This window comes from Simochromis diagramma, unplaced genomic scaffold (assembly GCF_900408965.1).
Source record: "Simochromis diagramma unplaced genomic scaffold, fSimDia1.1 OVJJ01000685.1, whole genome shotgun sequence".
NCBI lineage: Eukaryota > Metazoa > Chordata > Actinopteri > Cichliformes > Cichlidae > Simochromis > Simochromis diagramma.
This window is the reverse complement of record NW_024387477.1, coordinates 9,373,707-9,396,957: the sequence shown is the minus strand read 5'-3', so window position 1 is coordinate 9,396,957 and position 23,251 is coordinate 9,373,707. Positions and strand designations below refer to the sequence as shown.

The 23,251-nt window shown below is 41.3% G+C and overlaps 2 protein-coding genes across 3 annotated transcripts; one reads left to right on the top strand and one right to left on the bottom strand.

Moving 5' to 3' along the window:
- The first annotated feature begins 99 nt into the window (after window positions 1-99).
- mapk9 (mitogen-activated protein kinase 9) lies at window positions 100-18,832 on the top strand. 2 transcript variants are annotated; one of them, XM_040015560.1, is made up of 12 exons: window positions 100-307; window positions 5,141-5,287; window positions 8,720-8,849; window positions 9,145-9,203; window positions 9,532-9,670; window positions 10,047-10,212; window positions 12,004-12,075; window positions 13,879-14,061; window positions 14,335-14,459; window positions 14,540-14,603; window positions 14,753-14,824; window positions 16,181-18,832. In XM_040015560.1, exons 2-12 carry the CDS (start codon window positions 5,172-5,174, stop codon window positions 16,315-16,317), a joined length of 1,263 nt encoding a protein of 420 aa, XP_039871494.1. In that variant the 5' UTR covers window positions 100-307; window positions 5,141-5,171; the 3' UTR covers window positions 16,318-18,832. The 2 variants fall into 2 exon arrangements, with proteins under 2 accessions (XP_039871494.1, XP_039871493.1); XM_040015559.1 differs by lacking the exon at window positions 12,004-12,075 and adding an exon at window positions 12,805-12,876 and having other exon boundaries at window positions 102-307.
- Window positions 18,419-22,880, bottom strand: LOC120723818. Its single transcript, XM_040015561.1, has 2 exons — window positions 21,590-22,880; window positions 18,419-19,247 (listed from the first exon to the last, which is right to left on the bottom strand). The coding sequence occupies exon 1, from the start codon at window positions 22,544-22,546 to the stop codon at window positions 21,605-21,607; it is 942 nt and encodes a 313-aa protein (XP_039871495.1). The 5' UTR covers window positions 22,547-22,880; the 3' UTR covers window positions 18,419-19,247; window positions 21,590-21,604.
- Window positions 22,881-23,251: the final 371 nt, after the last annotated feature.

Sequence of the window (23,251 nt, the reverse complement as noted above, 5' to 3'; positions counted from 1 at the left end):
ACGAAGAAGAAAAAGTTTTCCAAGTTTTGGCGAAGAAAAAAAAACTTTGCGCCCACGTAAACTCTGCGTGATGACGTCATGCTTGTGCTGGGTCTCTGCTTGTTGTGGCGTTCCCTTCCTCCGCACCCGTCCGTCCGTGCTGCCGCTGGAGTTAGCTAGGAACTAAAGGAAGGTCTGTCAGTCGTGACAGCCGGGCTGACCGTCCTTTTCAACTTTTCCAAGCCCAGGTTGTGCCTGAGGAGCTCGGGGAGTGTTTTATCTATATTTTCGATGCATGGGAGTGCCCTGGGAGAGGCGAAGGGAGAAGGTAGGTCTCGCCGCAGCAGCTGCCTCCTGCTGCCCGTTCTCTAGTCCGCCGGAGCTTACAGTTCAGCCTGACTACCGCATTGCTGCCCACAGAATTGAAAAACAATGGTAGTGTAGGCCCTGCTAACTTCGTACCTTTACTGAGGTTTTGGGAAGTCAGATGTCGTTAATGCTGGTGTAACTTTAGCTGTGTAAACCGATGGTTTCTGACTGTGTTAAAGCACCGAGTGCCAACAGTGCTGCGGCCACGGTGTGTCATACCCGGGTGACTTCATACCTCACTGTGTGTGTGTGTGTGTGTGTGTGTGTGTGTGTGTGTGTGTGTGTGTTGTAGAGCAGGCGTGCGGCGCTATGAAATGCTAAAAATTCACGTCGTCTAGCTGTCAGTGCGCATACCTTACCCACAGAGCCTCGAAAACACACATGTAGTCCAAATTAATGACATTTGTGTAGGCCTGCTCACGAACCTTAACCACAGTCACCACAAGCGCAGGTGCAGATGCAATGAAAACTAGGGGGATTTTTTTTTCACAGCCCAAGCTAGGTTTTTCTGGCATGTCATTGGCAAGGCGAGCCCGTCAGTGATTCAGCCACTTTGTGCGCACTGAACTTTTTAGTGGGATCACATGGATGTTCAGAGTGTGTCCAAGTTTGCTGTGTTTTAATTTGAATCCTTCTTCTTCCCCGGGAGACTGCTCTCAAAGACTAATTTGGTGTGTCTAGTTCAGCAGCAGTAGACTCCCGTGTAGTTTTACCCATCCCTGCTGTGTTTTGTAACTCTGCTACATCGAGACGAGATGCTGAGGCTTCAGGCCATGTTAATATGATCTCATAGCCAGCTCACTGACTCCCCATCTTAACTCCCAAGTCTAGGCCACGTCAGACCCCCAAGCCTGGACTAGACTGAACTGAACAGTCACAGCCATGAGCTTTGGTTGAGGTCCATGATGCTTGTGTGAAGGTCACTTCTCTCATCAACTCTTTGATCATTATACCATTGCATAAATATGGATTAGTGTAATAAGTATCATCAGGTAAGAGAAAGAGTACGTAACCCCCATCTTTTCATTCATATTCCAGATAACTGTATTCTTTACAGTTTATTTGAGTACATTTTCTCAGGCATAAAACTGTAACACTGTTTGCACTAAGAAAACATCTAGCTAAACTGGATATTCTATACTATTCTGATTCTGATAAACTATTGCTGCATAGAAAACAGAGTTTAAAACATTAAATTAATAAGGCTTCCAGATCTGAAAAGTGAAACCAACTGAGAAGTACCTTAAGCCTTTTCTTTTTTTCTTTTTTTTTCAAACGGCTACGTGGGCTGGTGTTTTCCGCTGTTGACCAATATACACAGGAGGGTTTGTATAATAGGTAATATTCCCCAACTGGTTGATTATATTCTGCCTTGATTTATGGGAGTAAATATATATAACTGTGTGTAAGTGAGAATGTGTGAACAATGGCCACAAGGGCCCCGATACCAGTGTTTTCCGGTTCTGCAGAAGTTTACGGGAAAACAGACCTCAGGCTTGACCTCTGTAAACACTTTCCTGATGACATAATGAGCTCAGTCGCTCATATCTTCGATACAACATAAACTCCATTTAGTAAATTTTGGGTATTCTAATTTTCAGAAAGGAGGATCACACACGGTGTGCTTATTGAGCCTGCGGTGTCACTGTCAGACTCACCCCTCGCTTGTCACATCTCTTTTCAAAACACCAACCAGATATGACACGGCGAAAACACTCGGCTCGAGGCTTTCACTCTTACTACGAGTAACCCTTGAAGCTCTTTTCTGAACGGATTCTGTCATATTTCAGGCCTGCTTATAGAACAAAATGACTGGGTTTGCATCATTAGTGAGGTCATCAGGGTTATTGATATATACTGAGGTATCGAAACTCCCCATTAAGGGTACGGGTGAGGTCGTTAAATCTCGTCTTTATGTGGAAAAGAGTTAAAACAGGACTTCACAAACCAGTGGGTGATGTCATAGTAGCTACGTCTACCTTTAATTCAGTCTGAGGGGAAAAAATGGAGACACTGTTGATGACAGTGTTCCCTGTAAGCTTTGAGATTAATAGGCAGTTTTGTGGTTAACATGGTTTAATCATCCTTTTTAAAATAATCATCAACCTAAAGCAGTGTTTTGTTTGTTTTCCCTGTAGCGATTGATAAAGTGTTTTAGCAGTTTATCTGCATTCACAGGATCAGCTGCATCAGTGTCGCCCTTAACCTTGGCTAGTAATGATTAATGGTATCATTCATAAGCAGTTTGTTCTGGGATGTCTCTTCCTTTTAGTGTACCCACAGTTGCTGAGGAATCTCTGGGGAACTTTTTTCCACACGATCGATTTCCCTTTTGATTTTAAATAAATTCCTCAGAGCCTGCTGCCCAGAACTGTGGCAGGTGTCTGCCTATGTTTCTGTTTGGCTTTCTGAGCGGTATGTAGCTTTAATCAAACAGTTGTTCCCTGTCAGTGTTTGTGCTGAATCGACTTTAGAATGACCCAATAGTTGTGACTAACCTGGCACCAGGTGACTGATGAAGCTACAGTGGTTTTGGTTATGAGTAATGGTCTCCTCAGAGCATCCTTTAACTTGATGTGTGTGTTGCAAAAGCTGCACACCAGCTCTTATATGAAAAAATATAAATATCTCAAATTGTTGCTGTTGTCAGTGAGGCTAAAATAGTCTTTTCTGTATTTTTTTAGCAGAAGGTGTTTGTGTCCTGTGGCCTAAGATCTGTGCTGTTGAGACGTGCAGTACAGCTTTGGTATTAGCATGCTGTTTTGCCTGTACCTACATTTTACATGTATGTAAACAGAAAAGCTCAGCTTGCGTGTCAGTCACAGCAGTCATGAAAATATATATCTGTCAGGACCATCATTGGAGATATCTGTGAGGAGGCCGTAGGAACGAGGCAATTGAAGGGGGATGTTAGTAGCACAATAGGAAAAGGACAAAGCCAAAGAAGTTGTGAAAAACAAAAAGAATGAAGGAAGTAAAGGTCTTTGGAGTTTTTCCTTTGGGTGTAGTCAGAGAGCCAGCTGGATTTATGTTTGAAAGAGAGGAGACAGGCAGAGGAAGAAAGTAACTGAGAAGGATTCATTTTTCATCTGACTAATGGCAAGGTTGCAGATCGGTACCTCCTACACGTGAAGGCTTTTTCCCAGTGTTTGTTCATGGGCAAAAACCCCGGCCTACAAACAGGCAAATAAGTCATAACAAACCACAGTAGGAAATAAACAATCATATACAATGGCAAGCAGAGACGTGGACCAGTGCCATCAGTAAATGTCGCCTTATTTGTCGATAACAATGTTTGGCTGATATAGCTCTATACCAGTGCATACCAACCAGTAATATTATTTACACATAACTTTCTTTCTTCATCTCAAAATGGAAGTTAAAACTGCGAAGCGAACAATGAAAATCCACACACACACACGTGCAGTGGAGATTATTTAGGACATGTTTGAAAAGTGTCCTTTAGTTTGAGAGTAAGAAACAATTACCAGTGGCTGTTATGCTTTACATGGCATGGAAAAGGCCCAGCTGAGGCATGTATAGGTTTTGAAGGAACTTAGTTTGATCTCCAGACAGTGATCTTTTACTGATGGCCTAGCTTAATTCAACAATGTGGCACTTACTGAGTGTTATGCAGCACAGTGGTGTGTGACCCCTTCTTCCAGCTAATTTTGAAATGTATTCCTTGTATAAAACTCAGAATACGCATCACCTTCAGGTAAATGTATAATTGAAATAATTTGCACGCTAATTCTTGATTATTGGAGAATGAACTACAATCATTAGATTTTCTTTTGATTAATTTTTAAATAAATGTTTCAGTCTTCAGTTGAACATTTAAACTAAAGACACACACTTTGATATCTGACAGCAGTTCTCTTTCTAATTCCTTATGTAGCTCTTTGCTTATTGCAGTGACTTTAGCTTTACAGGGTTTTTTTTTCTGGTCCTTTTGATCATAAACATCCTTTATTTTTCTCGTCAGCACTTTGTGTCTGTGACCACGAAATCCAGTGATTGCTTGTCTCGCTGTTCCCCGCTAAAGGCGGAAAAAAATGGGTCTGCTTTAAACTGATGACTGTCTTCTGAAGGAATGACAAACAGCCGTGACTGCTTGGTGTTGCGTAGCTACACGATTATGTGTTCTCGCCCACAGATGTATGCACATGCGCACATAAACTATTGCCAAGAAACACTTTCATATTTTGTTATAAACACTCAAACGCATCGTGTAATTTATTAACACGTATGTGCTCATCCAGTGCTGATAGCTGAACGCACACTTGTAGTGAAGCTGGATGCAGTTCAAGAAATAATGAAGAGACTCAAGCTAAATGCTGCCTGTGTGAGTGTGCTTGGTATGTTCGTGTTTACTGAGGGAACTGTAAGCTGTTAGCTTTCTCTCTCTCCTCTGTTTTAACAAGCACACCAAACATTAAAGGCTCAGCCTTTAGCTCCAGCCTTATGCTGCTGTTATCATAAAAAATATTGGAGAAACGTAAGGTTATCAATTAATCAATGAAAGCATTTAAAATTCCATGCAAATCAAGTCAAAGTTAATCTTGGATTAGATATTTTTTGGGCCCTAACACTCAAGTTCATCTTTAGTTTTAGAACAACCCTTCCTTTTGGGAAATGCTACATTCAACTGAGCCTGTCTCTCATCTGTTAAGCTGTGCTGTGTGCTCCTCTCCAGCCCTTTTCACACACTTTGAAACGGAGAGCAGAGGAGAGCGTACATGAGATTAGAACGTGGTGATATTCATCTGTTTTGTTTTCCTTTGTCCTGCAGACAGCGCTGGTGGTCCTGACTGTTCAGCAGGATGAGTGAGGCGGAGGGGCAGTTCTACAGTGTTCAGGTGGTGGACTCCACCTTCACTGTACTCAGGCGCTACCAGCAGCTGCGGCCCATTGGCTCTGGCGCCCAAGGCATTGTTTGGTAAGACAAAGAAGTTTTTTTTTCAGTCTTTGATTGATTAAATGGGCACAGGTTAAAACTTTAGACTGCTTTGGGAAATCTGCATTCTAACTTGCATAGTAAACAAAAACTCCTTTTGTCCCTACACCATAAACTTCCATACCATTCAAGTTAACACGTAGTTACATTTCTCAGGAGGTGTAGGTTACGTAGAATATTGTGGCGTAGGATTAAAATGGGGTTACGGTGTAGATCTGACGCTGAAGTATAATTCACATGTTAGTGATTGTTGCTGAATCGGTTGAGCCCCTTTGGGGTCAGGTGTTAGATAAGCTGGCTCATTATCAAGTGTCACAGCTTGCAGCAACTCTTAAATAGAGACACAGTTAATGTGATCAGTAGTGTCAGCTGTGTTTTTGCTTCCATCATGAGTGTAAATGTTGCTGGAAAAAGTACTGTTATGTCAATATCATTGTTCCAAGCTGAAAATCTCACATTTGTTGGAGCTATTGATTAGAAATATTGGCACCCTTGACTTAATTCATTATTGGCTACATGATTATATCAAACAGAGCTTGAATTTAATATTAGATACATTTCCCTGAATGTCAGACTTGCAGAGTACTGTGCAAAAGTCCTGAGCCATTATTTCTTTGTGTTTTGTTTCCAAGGAGCCAGATTTTCTGGCTCTGTTCTTGAGCAATCTTTCTCCAGGCTTTCTGAAGGTCTTCAAAGGTTTTCTTTGGAGATTGGCTGCTTTTTGAGGCCAGTCCATGTACCTGACCATTTTCAGAAGATTTGTATTTTTGTTTTGTTTTTTTGTTTGTTAAACCACTCACACCAGGGGTCGGCAACCTGCGGTTCTGCGTGGTTTGGGAAAATAAACTGGAAGTATTTAGCTGAAGTGTATTTTATTTATGTTAGTTCTTTTTTAACTTGTAGTTCTAAATTGGAAGATTATTGTGATATTGAAATATAGAGATAAAATTATATTCTATTATTTTTTTCATCGCTCAAAATAAGCGTCACACTCGCGGAAGCCGGTGTACCCGCCAAAACGCCGTGCATTTATCGAGACTTTCAACCCCAGGTAGGCCAATTATGGATCTTCAGATCCACATTATGTCAGCAGCTATTCTCCACCGTGAACTAGGGCTGCTCGATTATGGCAAAAATGATAATCACGATTATTTTCACTGAAATTGAGATCTCGATTATTTGATAATATTTATTTAACAATAACAATGTGTTGAATAATGGCTTTAAAGATTGTCAAAAAATAATATAAAATAGTGTGCAAATACTGATAACAGTGCAAATGTTAGCAATATTAAAAACTAAATGAAAAATGTAAACATTAATTTTTAGTGAACTTCAAAATACTGCATAATATTTATGCATACAAATAACCAAACATCAAGGCAAGCTGTGCAGCCACACAATGCACAATTGCATCAAACTGACATTGAGGTATGGCAACTAAAGTTGCTGCTCCTTCATTGTTTGATCGTATGTCACTTTGTGAGCGGTACATTTGTAGTGTTGCTCTGTGGTGCAGCTACGACACCGTAGCAAGTTTACACACTATGTCTACTTGATCCACGTCTGACTCCACGAGCCCATAATGTTTCCACACCACTGAAGTCGTTTTACCTCTCTTTTCAACCAATGGCATTCTTTCTTCAGCAGCCATTATCCTTTCCTCTCCAAATAACTTCTGCTTAGCTTTCCGAGCTTCCCTTGGGTCCTCTTAATTGTTGTGACGCGTCTTCGAAACGCAGAAAGGTGCACTCGATTTGCCACACGGAGCAGCGCAAGAGTAAAGCACGAGGGAGGTGTTAATAATCGGCCAAGTCATTTCTAATGATCGTTGAAAGCCCAGATAGTAATTTAGATTAAAATTCGATTAATTGAGCAGCCCTACCATGAACTGTGTTAAAAACAAACACCGCTCACGCCTCACAGATGACAGCTTAAAGTCCTCCATAAAGATGAAAGTGACTTCGTACAGCCCCGATTTGAGACGCTGTACGCAGAGGTTCAGGAGCAGAAGTCCCATTGTAAACATACCACAGCAGAACCGACGATGTTTGCATGAACATGCTTTTCAGCACCTCTTTATAGGCCACTTTTCACACACGGTTGCTGTACACATACAGCCAGTTGTAGCTTTTCAGCTCACAGCCCGACACATACCAACACAACAGCACAGATAGCACAGACAGCACAGACGTCAAGGCGGCGAGGCGTGATTGCGGGTGGCGCTCAGGTGCGTCCGCCTCCCCTGCAGCGGCGCTGCAGAGCATGCCCTGCCACACACATTAACCAGGTAAAATACATATTTTACATATACATATCTTATGGGATGATTCAGTGTTGATCCCTTAAGTTAGGTGTACAAAACAGACATATTAGCAAAGAACCAATGTAATATAATGTGTGTCTTTAGGCACTTTGTTAGACAGAAACACAATTTATTCAGATTTCCTTAGTTGAGTCAATGGAAAATGACATCCAAAGAACAGCTTTGAATCTACTTAAAGAAGCCTGGAGAACTATTCCTGAAGACTACGTGACTCAGAGAGCTCAGGCTGTGTAGACGTTTAAAGATGTTCATCTCAATTTTTAACTTTCAAACTTGTTGGAATTATATATAGTCTCCCTTTCACTCATATACTGTATTTAAATGTGTTTTTGTACATGTTTCAGTAAATCGCTGCCCCCATTCAGTTCGGGTTCAGGTTGCTTTATGGGTACAAACCCATGGGTAGATTTGGTCTGCAGTCGTGAGTCATCTATCCTCACACGCACCCCACAACTGTTTTATGTTGTATTCTATTAATTTGCATTGTTGTGTTATACTTTTATTTTCTTAGGTTTTATTGTGAAGCACTTTGTGATTTCTGTCTGTGAAAAGTGCTATATAAATACATTTTACTGAGAGTTAAACTGCTGTGGTTTAGGTCAGCGGTCCCCAACCTTTTTTGCGCCACGGACCGGTTTATGCCCGACAATATTTTCATGGACCAGCCTTTAAGGTGTCGCGGATAAATATAACAAAATAAAACTAGTACCGGTACCGGAAAAAAGAAAATTTATTCATAACACACATAAAAAGACCCAGGAAAACAGAGTAAACGATAAAAACGATAACAAAATAACGCTGAAAACCGATAAAAACCCTGAAAACTATACATTTCACACCTGAGCCTAAACTCTCGCGGCCCGGTACCAAACGACTCACGTACCGGTCCGAGGCCTGGGGGATTGGGGACCGCTGGTTTAGGTGATCTAAAAAATTATATTTTTAATTTTACTATTTTTAAAATGTGAATGAAACTGAATGTGTAACTAGGAATTTTTGAATAAGCTGTTTTCTCTGGGATGCATTTAGTTTCTTCTTTGCTAACATTTGTCTCTGTCTTTTTTTTTCTTTAATGAAATCTGTTGCAGCTCTGCTCTAGATACGGTCCTCAGTATACCAGTGGCAGTGAAAAAGCTGTGTCGGCCCTTTCAGAACCAGACCCACGCTAAGCGCGCCTACAGGGAGCTGGTGCTGCTCAAATGTGTCAACCACAAAAATGTAAATCTTCTTTTTCAACCTGCAATAAAATGTGTTGAACATTTGATAAAGGTTAAACCGAGGTGTGGCAGAAAAAAGTTTATAATTTCCATCTTCTCGTGTGTTGGACAATATTTCTAATATTAAGAGGTAGCCAGAACATATGTAATATAAATTTAAGTTAAAGTCATCTCCTTGGACTAAATATAACATTTCTGGTTTGGGGTAAAGGAAGCCCTGCTGTGCCTTTAGTTGGGCCTCACCAGTAGGTAGGAGAGCGACAGAGTAGAGTAACGGCTTGTCTCTCTGCTTGCAGATCATCCGTCTGATCAATGTATTCACGCCTCAGAAGTCCCTGGAGGAATTTCAGGATCTGTGAGTGGCACTCAAGTGTTTTTTGGCTGCTTTGGTTTTCTCTCACATGCAAAGATTTAAGCTGAAGTATTTTGTGTCTTTTTTCATTTAACAAACATCCTCTTATTTACTTTCCAACGTTCTCTAATCCTCTGCGTTGCTTTCATTCGCTCTCTGGTTTCTATTTTTCACGCTTTGCTTTTGTCACATTTCCTTTATCTGCTTTCTTATTTTGTCTTCTTTCTGATTGTTTTTTTAAAATTCCTGTTATTTTGTTTCTTTTCTTTGCACTTGTAGCTCTCGCACAGTAGCACACAAACACAGTTTGCACTTGTTCCCCTCCTCTCAGGTATCTGGTGATGGAGCTAATGGATGCCAGCCTATGCCAGGTGATCCATATGGACCTAGACCACGAGAGGATGTCCTACCTGCTATACCAGATCCTTTGTGGAATCAGGCACCTGCACTCTGCTGGCATAATCCACAGGGTAAGTGCAAGCAGTAAATGTGTTGCTGGCTAAAAGAGTCACTCTGAAAACACAGTAACTTAATACTTAAATAGCGCTTAAAAGTGTAACGTTTCCCATGTTGTGTCTTTAACCTGACAGCTCTTTAATATTTATTAATACATGAAAAAATTTGCATTTGTTTAAACTTTTGCTTGTTTTGTGTATTTTAGCATTAGCCAATGAGTATATCTTTGATTCTGAAATAACATTATTCATTTTGTATTTAGATAATTCTTCCAAAGTTAACTTTATAATTTGGTTAAAATGGTTGTATTACGTTTCCATCTGCTTGTCAACTTTAAGATTATTGTGCCTGTTTTCCTAAAGATTTATCAAATTTTTTTCCCCCCTTCAGGATCTGAAGCCCAGTAACATTGTGGTTAAGTCAGATTGCACACTAAAGATCTTGGACTTTGGCTTAGCTAGGACAGCCTGCACTAATTTCATGATGACCCCGTACGTGGTGACCAGATATTACCGTGCCCCGGAGGTCATTCTCGGCATGAAGTACAAGGAAAATGGTGAGTACAAACCAACACCAGCCTTAAAAAATCTTTTAAACACTACTTGGTCAACATGTAACACTGCTCTCTTTCAGAATAATTATTTTCTAATAATCTGTTTAAAATGACTTTATGTAGCGTGTCCGAAAATCATTTAACCCATCAGGACTATCAATACAAGCTGCTCCCTGGAGTTCTTCATGTTCTTGAAAAGCCAGTTTTTTTTTAACTTTATGATTAATTTATGTTGTTCATTATTGTTTTTTTTCTTTCTGGTCAAATGCTCCCAAAAAAACCCCAAACAACAACACTCACTGAACACTTTATTAGATGCACCCTGCTGGTACTTGGTTGGTCTCCCTTCTACCTTCAGAACTGGGAAATTCCCAGCAGATCAGCAGCCCCAAAACCACGCCACCTTCAGAGTCGCTTAAATTGCATTTCTTCTAGGGCTGGTTATCGTCACTGATTTCTAGGATCGATTCGAATCCGATTCACAAGGTCCCGAATCGATTCGATCCACAATCCGATTCGATTCATTTGATTTGAATCGGGGAAATTTTGACAGTCAGAAATATTATAATTCTGATCACTTATCAGTACATATCTATATTTTTATATATATAAAAAGAAAGCTGACACTTGTGAGACTTTATCAAAGGTGTAAGCATCACAGCAGATTCCTTTGTGTCAAAGTAACTGAGGATAAAACACAGAAAAACATGAAGGCGGTTTTCCTGGTCTGGGTTTTTGTAGCAGATGACCTTAAAAATATTGTGCAGTAGATCAAAAACGAAGCAGAGCAAAGTTACTGAGGTTTGATTAGAGACACAGCTAAGCATTTTGCATAATTTTTTAAAAAGTTTAAATTTGTTCAGTATTGAACAGCAGAAATGAGGCTTTCTTGTCGTAAGTAAAAAAAAAAAAAAAACAAAACAGCGACTGACACTGTAGACTGGTGGGTAATAACTAGGGGTGGGTTTTGATTATCGATTTAGAGAGAGGGAGAGAGAGAGCTCTACATGAAGTGTGATTTTTATCGTGGTGGAAGCAAAACAGCAAAAGTAAGAGGAAATTTGTGACGATGTTTATGTGAAGCGAAATGTGAAGCATAGTTTGAATCATCTTTGGTGGCTGGTTCAGTCAATATTGTTTGGAGAGAGATAAAAGATGCAGCTTCAGAATCGAGCGCAAAAAGGACGTAAACCTAAAGCGCCCGCCGACGCTTCAAAATCAGTCGGCTTTCAGCCCCGACGGCGTGAGAAAGGCGACATCTCACTGATTCGGATGCGCCGGGTCTGTGTTTTGTTTTTACATCTTTGTGCAGAATCCGTGTACCTGCTCTCATTTACTGTTTTAGCTGTTTGGTGGTTGTAGAAATTTTGTGAAGTTTAACCTGAGATTCTGGCATTTCGGGCAAAATAAATTTCTATTTAAAAATCGATTCAGGATTTTAATGAATCAATATCATGTTATCCAATCGATTTTTATCGATAAATCAATAATCAAAACCCAGCCCTACTTTCTTTCCTACTCTGAATCTCACTATGATCTACAGCAGGTCATCTTGAGCATGTCTGCATGACTAAATTGAGTTTCTGTCATGTGACTGGCTGATTGGGTATCTGCATTAGTGAGCAGTTGAACAGGTGTGCCTAATAAAGTGAAAGGTGAGTGTATATTAGCAATGGTTCTCATGTACAAAGTGGAAACATTAATGGTGATTTTGACTCATCATAGTAAGTTTGACTCTTGATATATTAACATGATGTTAACAAATATGTTTACTATACCACCACTCTGCTGCAGTGGACCTGTGGTCAGTTGGCTGCATAATGGCTGAAATGATTTCTCACAAAGTCCTCTTTCCTGGAAAGGACTGTATCCTTTCTTGTTCGTCTCACACAACAGTTGGTTGCAAAATGGAAGTAGTCCTTGAACTGCTCTTCAAAGAATGTAGCTAAGCTGTGAGACCAATCATATATATAGGAGTGAAACCTGCCAAGAGTTTACATTTATGTAATGGCTGAGTGGACTTGGAGTAGATTCTCTGGAGATATTTTCAGAGAGAGAACTTTTAATTTTTAGTGAAGCTGAATTTCAGGGAAAAAGAGGAGCTGATGGGTATTTGCCCCTGACGACCACTGACAAGCAAGCAGTCGACTTGGAGAGTGAGAGAGAGAAACGAAATACAGCCTGTCCTGCTAAGTGCGTGCAATTACACACATGAAAAATGAGGGAGAGAGCAACAGCTGTGCAAACTGATAAGCCAGGCTGTGGAGAAAGGCGTGGAAAGCTGAGACTGACTCCGAGAGAAAGAAAAGCCTGAAGATGGCTATGATGAAAGCCTCAGGCCGCGACTCTGCTGGCAGATGCACCAAAACCGATGAGAGCTCGTGTTTCGCATTTTAAATGTTTCTCATTCAAATTTGAATCCATAGAGCATGATTTTCATCATTCTGTGTGTCACTTTATGTTACTATACATTCAGTGTGGATTGTATTATCTAGTTGATGTTATCTGGTCACTTTTAATTTAATATCTCTTCTGTGTGGTTATGTGTGTGTGTTTGTGTGCATCTGTGCGTGCTTGTGCGTTTTCTGTTCCCAGTGGACATCTGGTCAGTGGGGTGTATCATGGGAGAGATGGTAAAGGGCAGCGTCATCTTCCAGGGCACTGATCGTATCCTTCGCAGCTCTCATCGTCTCTGTGCCAGTTGTTGTCCCTCCTCCTCCATCGTCATTCACACTCTATCAAATATTTCTAGTCTTGTGGGTCTCCCGGCACACTCGCATCTTCTCAGCTGTTGAATTTACGATTTACAAAACACTCGGGCTGAGTTTAAACTTAAAGTTTTGTGTTTTCTCTGCAGAGTCTAACTCATTATACACTGATAGGAAATATTTATTTTACAGATCACAACCCACTGATAATTTAGAGAAGTTTTTACTCCTAATACATCCATTATAGGTCAGGCTCTAATTCCCGTTTCTCTTCAATAAATATTAATCTCTCTTGTTACATATGTAAGCTGCCTCTTAGCTCCCAGCTTCCCCTTTGCATTCACACCCGACTAGCTGAGAATGGATGCTGGGCACAAGTGTGGGTCGATGATAGATTGCTTCCCATCCTTTGAAGTAATTGCCTTGTGCAGAAGTAAGTCAACAGACCGTGCACATCTGTATTTTTAGCCATGCTAAAATGGTTTTTCAGATTGTAATACTGCTCTGTTCACTTAACAGAGTGGCTAAATTAACCTAAACTGAAATTGGCCAATATCCACCTGATGGATTGGGACAGATATCCATTGTTCCCAGATTAGGGACTTTTTATATGTTGCCATGATGTGGTTACATCTGTAGCTTCTCAGTATGAATCATTGCTTTTGTAGTTATTTGACAGTAAAATGACTCAGCATCTATTTGATGCATTTACATTTCTTTAGAGCACAAATTCTTGTTAATCTGAGTGTGAATGGTAATAATTGGTAATCCTGTAAGGTCAAAATTTTCATCTCTCCTATGCTTTGGTGAATTAAGGCTTACCTTTGCTAGCTTTCATACAAAATTATTTAGTGTACATGTCGGATCTATTCTGTACCTTTTCATCTGTTCTTTTCACTTGCTTACATGTGCACAGGCCCATCAATTTACTGGAGATTTCCATAACAAGTGTGTTTTCTAGACATCGACCAGTGGAATAAGGTGATTGAGATTCTGGGCACACCCAGTCTAGAGTTTATGAACCGACTGATGGAGACTGTGAGGAACTATGTGATGAACAAGCCACAGTATCCTGGTGTCAGCTTTGCTGAGCTTTTCCCAGACTGGGCCTTCCCTTCCGAGTCAGAACATGACAAATTGAAGAGTAAGAATTTTTGATACTCTCTTTATGTAGAGTGTTATTTTTAGTATCCAATGATATTCCTGTACTGCATAGATTTAGTAAAACTCTGAGGTGTAATGTTGTCGTTTAAGAGGTCACATCATTAAATAAAACGGAACAAATCTTGACATTGACAGACATGTTGGCCAAACACCATCAGGGACAATATTCAATTGTCAAACAGAATACTTAAATTTAATGATGTCGTAAGCCTGTTTCCATAGTAATCCTGCCCTTCCTGTGTTGTCATAACAGCAAGTCAAGCACGGGACTTGCTTTCCAAAATGCTAGTCATTGATCCCGAGTGCCGCATATCTGTAGAAGAAGCTCTTAATCACCCCTACATTCACGTGTGGTACGACCCGGCAGAGGCCGACGCGGTGAGCAAGCAGTTCCCCTCAATTTGTGGTAAACTTCATCAGTGCTGCGGCTGTGTGTGACATTTCCTTTTGTTTCACAGCCTCCTCCACAGATTTCTGACAAGCAGTTGGAAGAGAGAGAGCACACTATTGAGCAGTGGAAAGGTGGGATACACTGACCTCTAGAGAAGCAAACCAGCAGTGCACCATACCGGGCAACTGCTGTTCTGCTGTTGCTGTTGCTTTTGTGTTGAACGTGCAGGCTTGAGTGTGGTCACCACTGAAAGCCATTAACCTGTTCTGTTTCTTCACAGAACTTATTTATGAAGAGGTGATTGACTGGGAGGAGAGGAACAAGAATGGTCTAATGAAAGAAGATTGCTCAGGTACAAAGTTTTCCTCTATCAGCCCAAAATTGTTAGCATAAGCCCAAAGCTGCAGCCTCACTGGACGTCACTGTTTGGGAAAATGCTTCACACTGACAGCTTCACCAAAACAAACACTCACTTTGCTGTTCACAAGGCGCAAAAGGGTCCTAGAACAGTGTGTACATGTATGTGGGTGTATATATATTTTTTTTTAGTTTTTTTTTGTTCACACACACATATGTCAGTATGCAGCAGTGGAAACAGTAGTTGTCCCTAAATATTGTCTTTCAGTACAATACTCTTAAAACAACTACAGTGTCTTAATGCCGTACTGTAGCTAAGGAGTCTGCTGGCATTCTCATGGGCCATAAGACGGGTATCCTTAAATGTGCCATTGTGGACACATGCACTCTGTTAGGTATACCTTGGTGGTACGTTGTCGGACTGCCTTTTTGTCTTCAGAACTGTCCTTAATCGTTCGTTGCATAAATTCAACAAGATGCTGGAAACATTTCTCAGGAATTGTGGTCCATATTGCTTTGATAGCGTCACACGGTTCCTGCAGATTTGTCGGCTGCATGTCCATGATGCGAGTCTCCCATTCCACCACATCCCGAAGATGCTCTCCTGGATTGCGATCTGGCCCATTTGTGTAGACAGTTTGAATGCAGTGAACTTGCTGTCATGTTCAAGAAAGCAGCTCGAGATTGTTAGCAGAAGAAGCTAGTATAAGAGGGATACACTGGACATGGTCAGCAAGAGTCCTCAGGTAGCCTGTGATGTTTAAATAATGCTTAATTGGTACTAAGGTGCCCGACGTGTGCCAAGAATATATGCTCCAGACTATTACATCACCAGTAGTAGCCTGACCTGTTGATGCAAGGCAGGATGCTTTCATGTTGTCGACGACAAATTCTGACCCTACCATCTAAATGTCACATTTTTCAAACCTGTGGTAAGCCCATGTTAATTGTAGCCTCGGTTGCTGCTTGCTGGATATTTCCTATTTTTCAAACCATTCTCTGTAAACCTTGGAGATGGTTGTGTAGGTCAGTAGTTTCTGAAACACTCAGACTACTCTGGCACCAATGACAATGCCACATTCAAAGTTACTTACATCATTTTTCTTTCCCATTCTGGTTCTCCGTTTGAACTTCAGCAGGTTGTCTTGAGCATGTCTGCATGCCTAAATGCACTGAGTTGCTGTCATGCGATTGGCTGATTAGGTATTTGCATTATCAGTTTAACAGGTATACCTAATAGAGCGGCTGTGAGTGGATGTTCCAGTAACAATGTACTAGGAAGTGTAAATGTTGTTGCCATATGCAGCTAAATTTCCTGTTCTGTCTGTTGTTTTTGTGTGTAATGTGTCAGATGTGGTGTCAGGTTCGGCCTCCCAGTCCTCTTCAGCCAACGATATCTCGTCCATGTCCACAGAGCAAACCCTGGCCTCAGACACAGACAGCAGCAGCATCGACACACTGACAGGACCTCTGGACGAGAATCACTGAACATTTTCCACACATCTCTCCCTGTCTGCCTGCCTGCCATCTCCAGTTTTCACTCTCCAAACATCAGTAGCCCTTTTCAGACATGGAATATGTAACATTGGTGAAGTCAGCAATCTGTTAAAGTGACAGCACAATCTTTCAGACATCGGTCAGTTTTACATCAGTGTTTTCATGGATTCAAACCAACAAACATGACATGCCTGAATACTGTCAGCATTGCCTTTAGTTAAGCGGAAACACATTCTTGAGCGAGTTGTTCTCAAACAGGGGTACTCTGTGCGTGCGTGCGCTGCTGAGAAAAACCTTCCCACACAGGCTCCAAAACAAATCTCTTTCTTCATGAGTGGGAATAATGAAAATGAAGAATGTTTTAATCTTATTGCAAACCAAGTTTATGAGCTAAAATGTTAATATGCACATATTTTATTGTTTAGGGCGTTCTCTTGTGAGCTGAGCAACTCACAAAGACGCGTTCGCGGCACACCTTTTGGTGTGCGTTACCGTTAATGTCCTGCATGCTCTTAGTCTTGTGCCGTGCTGGAAGTGTTACGTCACTGTTACGAGGTCTGACCCAGGAGATTTGCCATCACAGGTTTGAATACATGAAGCAAACATGTTCAGACACTGTCAGGAGAGGGTACATGTCTGAAAGGGGCTTAACAGCCATCATCATCCTTTCTTTTCTTTGTTTTTTAACTCCACATACACTTGTTCTGTCCCTTTTATGTCTTTCGTTTTTCTCTTTAGTCTCAATGGACAGGTTTATTTTTCTAATTTGTTACCCGCTCTGTCGTTGGAACTGCTGCCTGCAGGTAAAAGATACCTGTGCTCTCTGTTTTCTCCATTGTTTTACTTGATCACCTGCCTATATGCGGTGTATGCATCCATATTGATTTGCCAGTAGTAGGTGGGGGAGTCGTTTGTTTTTGTACGCCTGTATTTTAAAAGTTTTATTTTTTTAGCAATTCGAGACCAGAGGTCATCGTCATGAAATCGGGGCAGGCAAGCATCACACTGCGACCTGCTCTAGTGCATGTTACGCCACAAAGAACAAAAGCTTACCATAAACTGATGGCATCAATCATGATCAAACACTGATCAAAAGTTTCATCAAAAGTATTGCAGATCTCTACAGCGGTGCGTTCTGCACAGTGTTTTTGTTTTTAATTGAATAATTAATTGGCTTGAGTGATGTTGGTTTTAAGCTTTTCCCCCTGACAGCGAGGGGAAGCTGTGATTGCAGTGTTACTGTTTATTTCCCGATACAATGTACTGTATGTAAAGATGTCACTCATAGTGGCTGTAGACCCTTTCATTACAAATAGATAGGATGTGCTTGTTTGGTTAAGAAATTCAACATGTCTGTGGAGCTACATATATCTATATCTATATATATATTGCAATCACCCTTATTTGACTTACGGTACTGACTATAAGTGTGTACATCAAAAAAAAAAAATCGTAATCCTGTACATCCGGAAGAGGCAAAACAAGATACTTGTATTTATTTTTGTGTGTTCTTGCAGAGTGTTGCACACAACCACAGTGACGCCCGTGGGAATTAAGCCTCTTGTCAAAACGTTTCATTGACAAACGTGTGGACTGCTCCCTTTTGTCTTTTTTTCTCTCTCTTTTTTTTTTTTTTTTTTTAAACCATTCCATTAGTGCTGGAAAAGTTACACAATGAATCATGAAATCAGACGACACGTTTTAACCTGCATGAAGGCTTCACACCTGTAAGAAATTGTAGTTCTTGCTATACAAAGAAATGCATTCAAGAGCATTCTTTCACTCACAGTACGTTTCCGTTCTTAGTTCAGAAAGCTTTTAGAGTTAGGGAGCTGTTGTAGTTTTACGAGGGTTTGTTTTTTGTTGTTGTTTTTTTGGCCTTAAATGTGTGTTGTATGTTTTATGAGAACATGCTGTGCAGCACTCGTCCTTATTTTTCTCCTTTGAATAATCTGACCCAGCTGTCCAGGTTTTTTTAAAAGTTCCTAGAGAGAAAGCAGACATGCTGTGGTTTAAGCGTGGGTGAGACTGTGGCGTCCTGAGTTCAACTGAAGATTGAAAGTCAAAGATAAACCTTGAAAATGGACTGTGCAGATACTGCGCCCCCCCTTTGTTCTTCTTTTTTTTTTTTTTTACTTTTTTTTTCATAACTGATTGCACATGTGATGGACATGCAGAAAGAAGACACTATGGAGTCACCGAGAACTTATGCACTATGTTGTACACAACCATGACCTTATTCTTTCAGTCATGCCTTAAATGACCTGAGGAGTGGCCATCCAACTCTCCAAATCTTAGCAGATAAGGACTGAGCATCACGTTGCTCAGGTTATCTCATGTGTTTACTATGTTTTTAAAAGAAAATACTCCATTGTATACACTGTACATCTCGGTTTGTTCCTCCTTTTATTTTCAGAAATGTCCTCTGTGATTGCAATGACCACAATATTACCTTTTGGCCAACATCTTTTGCCCATACTCAGCTAATAAAGTGGACATCAGTGAATATTTTTCTTTCTTTGATGCTGTTTTGTGCAATTCTCAGATTCTTCATGAGGAAATGACTGTACATTGCTTTATTAGTGACATAGTGATAAAAGACCCTCGTTAGAGTGTAATGACCAGCTCATCTTGTGCATTTATTTCCTACTCTTTGCACTCACTGCTCGTATCATAAGCTTTCTCAAAAGCTCTGCACAATGTGTTCTGTTTTCTTTTCCTCGTTGTTGAGCTCTCCAAAGATGTCGAAAAACTGCTCCATCTCCCTCTGCATCGTGGTGTTGTGTGCTTCCGCGGCAGCCCGTGCCCGTTCAGATTCCACGATCTTCGCCTGCACAACCTGGTACCAGTGCCGCTGCTGTGCGAGGTTTGTTTTCAGACGAACTACCTCCATCTGTAGCTCTTCATTTCTCTGCTCCAGACTGATGACGTGAGGAGGAAAAGAGAAGCAATATTAAAGTTAAAAAGGATAAGAATAGGGTAAAGGATACAAATTTATTTTTAATTTATTTAAAAATGACAGGATGGATTACTGGATTGTTCCTTATATCAACAGCATCATTGCAGTCCTGTGGAAAAAGTACACACATTTTAATATCCAAGGTAACCCGAGTGAAAATAAGTTTTTAAATGATTTCCTTTAAGGGGAAAAACACTATCCAAACCTACTTGACCTTGTATGAAAAAGTAACACTGCCAGCTTATTAAATCATGAATTAACTATGATTAACCACACTTTCTGGGAAGCCCAATTCAGTTTCACAAGGCACCTCCAGGCCTCATTGTTACCATATGTGTTAAACTAAGCAGTCACTTAAATAGAATCTGACAAACTGAAGTAGGCTAACTTGTTTCAAACAGTAACACATTTATTTAAAAAAAAAAAAAAAAAAAAGCCCAGCAAGACAGAATTAGAAAGCTGTTTTTGTGGCTTTGGGACTAGTGAACAACAGAGAGAGCCTTTATCCACAAATGGAGAAAACATGGAACAGTGATGGCTGACCTACCAAAGTTACTCCAAGAGTACCTCTGCGACATCTAAAGAACGACAGGCATCACCTGCCTCCGTTAAAGTCAGAGTTCATGATTCAGCAATAAGAAAGAAACTGGGTAAAAATGGCCTCCATTGTAGAGTTCCAAGGAGAAACCCACTTTAGAGTTCCAAGGAGAAACCCACTGGTGATCAGAAAGAAAAAGGCTTGTTTCACATTTGCAAAAACAAAACAAAAAACATCTTGATGATTTGTGAAAATATTCTGTGGACTGATGAGGCAAAGTTAAACTTTCTGCAAGGTTTGCATCCTGTTACATCTGGCAAAAAAAAAAACGACAGCATTTCATAAAAGGAACGTCATATCGACAGTCATACACGGTGGTGGTAGTGTCATGGTCTGGGGCTGTTTTGCTGCTTCAGCATCTGGATGACTTGCTGTAACTACTGAAAATCCGGAAGGAGAATGTCCGGCCATCCGTTCACACTTGGGTTATGCAGCATGATGATGAGCCAAAATGAATGAAGGTAGTGAAGTGGCCTAGTCAAAGTCCAGTTCTAAATCCAACTCGGATGCTTTGGCATGGCTTCAAACAGGCTGTCCATGCCTGAAAACCCTCCAGTGTGGCTGAATTAAAACAACTCTACAAAGAGGTGTGGATCAGAGTCCTCCACAGTGAAAGGCTCATTGCCAATTATTCCAAATGCTTAATTACAGTTCTTGCTCCAAAGGGTGGCACAACCAGTTATTAGGTTTAGGGAGCAATTGAGCTTTCTTTTTTCTTTTTACACAATTTTGGATAGCTTTTCCCCCCTTAATTAATAAAATGGTTATTTTAAAACTGCATTTTGTGTTTACCCTGGTTATTTTCATCTAATATTAAAATTTGTCTGATGCTCTGAAACATGCAACTGTGACTAATATGCAAAAAACTAAGAAATCAAGAAGGGGGTAAATCACAGCACTGTCTCGTTGGAAAGTCTGAACGGATAGTTCAAAAGCTTCGTGTGCAGAGTTAAAGCTGTCTTTTGTGACTTTTCGTACCATCCTTATTGAGCTAAAAGGATTGTCATCTCCACTACTACCAATGCATTACCTTACTCTGAGTGTTGGTCTATCTATATCAGTAATAAATGAGGTGTGTGTTGTGTCTAGGTCAGCAGCATGGCCCCTTAAATTAGCTCTCTTTCCACTGTCATGAGCTGGTCTATATGTCATGCACACGGGCTGTGCTTCTTTTTTTTTTGCTGGCTAACTAGATGGCAACAAAAAAGCAGGTTTCTTCTTAATTTGCCAGTATTTTGCCACAAACATAGATGCACATCCATTTCCAGATTAAAAAACCCAAATCCCAACTTTGGTTATCCAAAATGCAGTTTCGTGTGTATACAAGCAGCATTTCCATCATAGCACATCATGAGGAGATCCGTGGGAAACTATGACAAAATTGAATCGGCTCTCGCTGATCTGTGAACCAAACAGGATGTAGGGTGAAGCTTGGAGTCAACTGAGGGACCACACCAGCACAGCTGAGTGGACACACGTACACACTTTCTTTGCCTGGGAACAGTGTGTTACCCTTCACTGAAAATACACCACAGGCTGGAAAATTCTTAAAGTCATTGAGCTGTAAGTGTATGCTAATATTAAAGCCAAAAGCATCACCACGTTACATTTTAAGACACTTCATATTGTTTCACATGGCATAATTAATCTTTGTTGGGGATTTATAAATAGAAAATGTAGGACAAAGAAAACCAAGCTGACGTTACCTGATTATCCGTGCTTCATATTCCTCTCTCTGCTTCATTATCTGGTGCTGCAGGCTGGTGAGGAGGCTGCGTAAAGCACTGGCAGAGGGGTCTGCCAGGGGTAATGGAGGGGGCACTCTGGGAGACGATGTCTGTTTTGGCTGCTTTGACATCAGCCGGCGGCCACAGCGGTGGGTCGTGACACTTGGTTTGACGCATCTGAGCGGAATTTTGTGTAAGATGTTGAGGAAGCGACGTAGGGAGGTGGTGATGCTGCATCAGGTCCCCTTCTGTTAATCTACAGGATCCTGAGTCCAGCTCTAGCTCCGGTTCATGCTCCTCATCTTGGTCTGGTTTCTGGTCCTGGTTGCTAGAACATCTTTTACTGAGCATCTTTTCAGTCGCACAGTCGTCCTCCATCGATCCCTGGATTTGTTTGGATGCTACAGCTTTGTGCATCTGCTCCTGCAAGTGTTCCTGGAGGCTTGTTTCTGTGTCAAAGTCCTGGAGGCTGTTTGATGTTTCAGCATCAGGGAGATTATCATACAGAGACAGAGCGCTCCGGTGCTCCTCACTCTGTGATGGGCTTGGGCTTTGGTTCACATGAACTCCCCAGCTACACCCCTGTTCTCCTCTGTCTCCTCCTCTTGCTGTGTTTATGCCTCTGCTTAGCTCTGCTTCCCAGGCCTGTCTTCCCAGGCCTTCTTTACAGTTGCAGTAGCTGTGAGCTGGCCAAATGCCAGGCCCTCTTCCCCCACCGACCACTGTCTGAACCTCAGCCACAGCTGGGGCCAGACCAGGCAGTGGGCTCTGGGGGCCTGGGAGTCTGGTTACAGCAGGGCACACAACTCCACTCTCCATTTCCTTCTCCCTGGCTCTCTCTCGCTGGCCAAAAGGTGGGCAGTTGTCGTACGGGGGATCCGTGGAGCAGGAGCTGGCTGTGGTGGGGGTATCAGTAGGAAGGCAGTGCAGCTCCATGATCCAAGCAGGCACATGGGGGTGCTGAGAGAGTTAGATAACTGCCCTCCCCTTTTAAGTCTGCTGTAACTTGGGATTAAAGGCTTGGATTGTGGATTTGTGAAGCGTGGTATGGAGCCTCCTCTGTGCCAAGTGCTGATGTGTCGCAGGGAGAGGAAGGTGCAGGAGCCTATCCCCTTTGGCTGGCTCTCTTTGACCGAGTAGCCAGTGTAGTCTGTGTGCATGTGTGTTCATATGTGTGTGTGTCTTTAAGCAGGACTGACATCAGCTGTTACTTTAGCACAGCTTCTGGGGGAGGGAAGAGGGTGTAATATAGTCCGGACCATTCCTGAAGACTGTCACAGATAACTGGGACCACAGAAATAGATGATGGCCATGGGCACAAAGTGTGAAACACTCTATGAAAGCTGTAATTGCTACACAATGTTTGTGCATTTAAAAAATATATAAACCACGAGGCTGAAATTTACTGGAATTACTTTGAATGCACTCATTCTGCATCACTACAAGTCGTAACCAGCCGCTTGTACTGCAAGCAAAAGCTCACAGCATGAACTCCTGAGGAGTTCATTAGTGAATAAAAAACCACATGGTGGCGCTACAGACAAGCTTTTTAACAGAGTGTTTTTCTGTCAGTGGGTGGCGTACCCTTGAGATCACTCAGGATATTATTTAGTAAGCTCTTAGATGCATGTGATTTAATTA

Bases quoted from the DNA above. Each gene is read 5' to 3' on its own strand.
- mapk9 (XM_040015560.1), top strand. From the start codon at position 5,172: ATGAGTGAGGCGGAGGGGCAGTTCTACAGTGTTCAGGTGGTGGACTCC. The intron at 12,076-13,878 runs GTATCCTTTCTT...TGTGTTTTCTAG, and splicing joins CCTCTTTCCTGGAAAGGACT to ACATCGACCAGTGGAATAAG. The intron at 14,062-14,334 runs GTAAGAATTTTT...TTGTCATAACAG, and splicing joins AGAACATGACAAATTGAAGA to CAAGTCAAGCACGGGACTTG.
- LOC120723818 (XM_040015561.1), bottom strand. From the start codon at position 22,546: ATGGAGCTGCACTGCCTTCCTACTGATACCCCCACCACAGCCAGCTCC.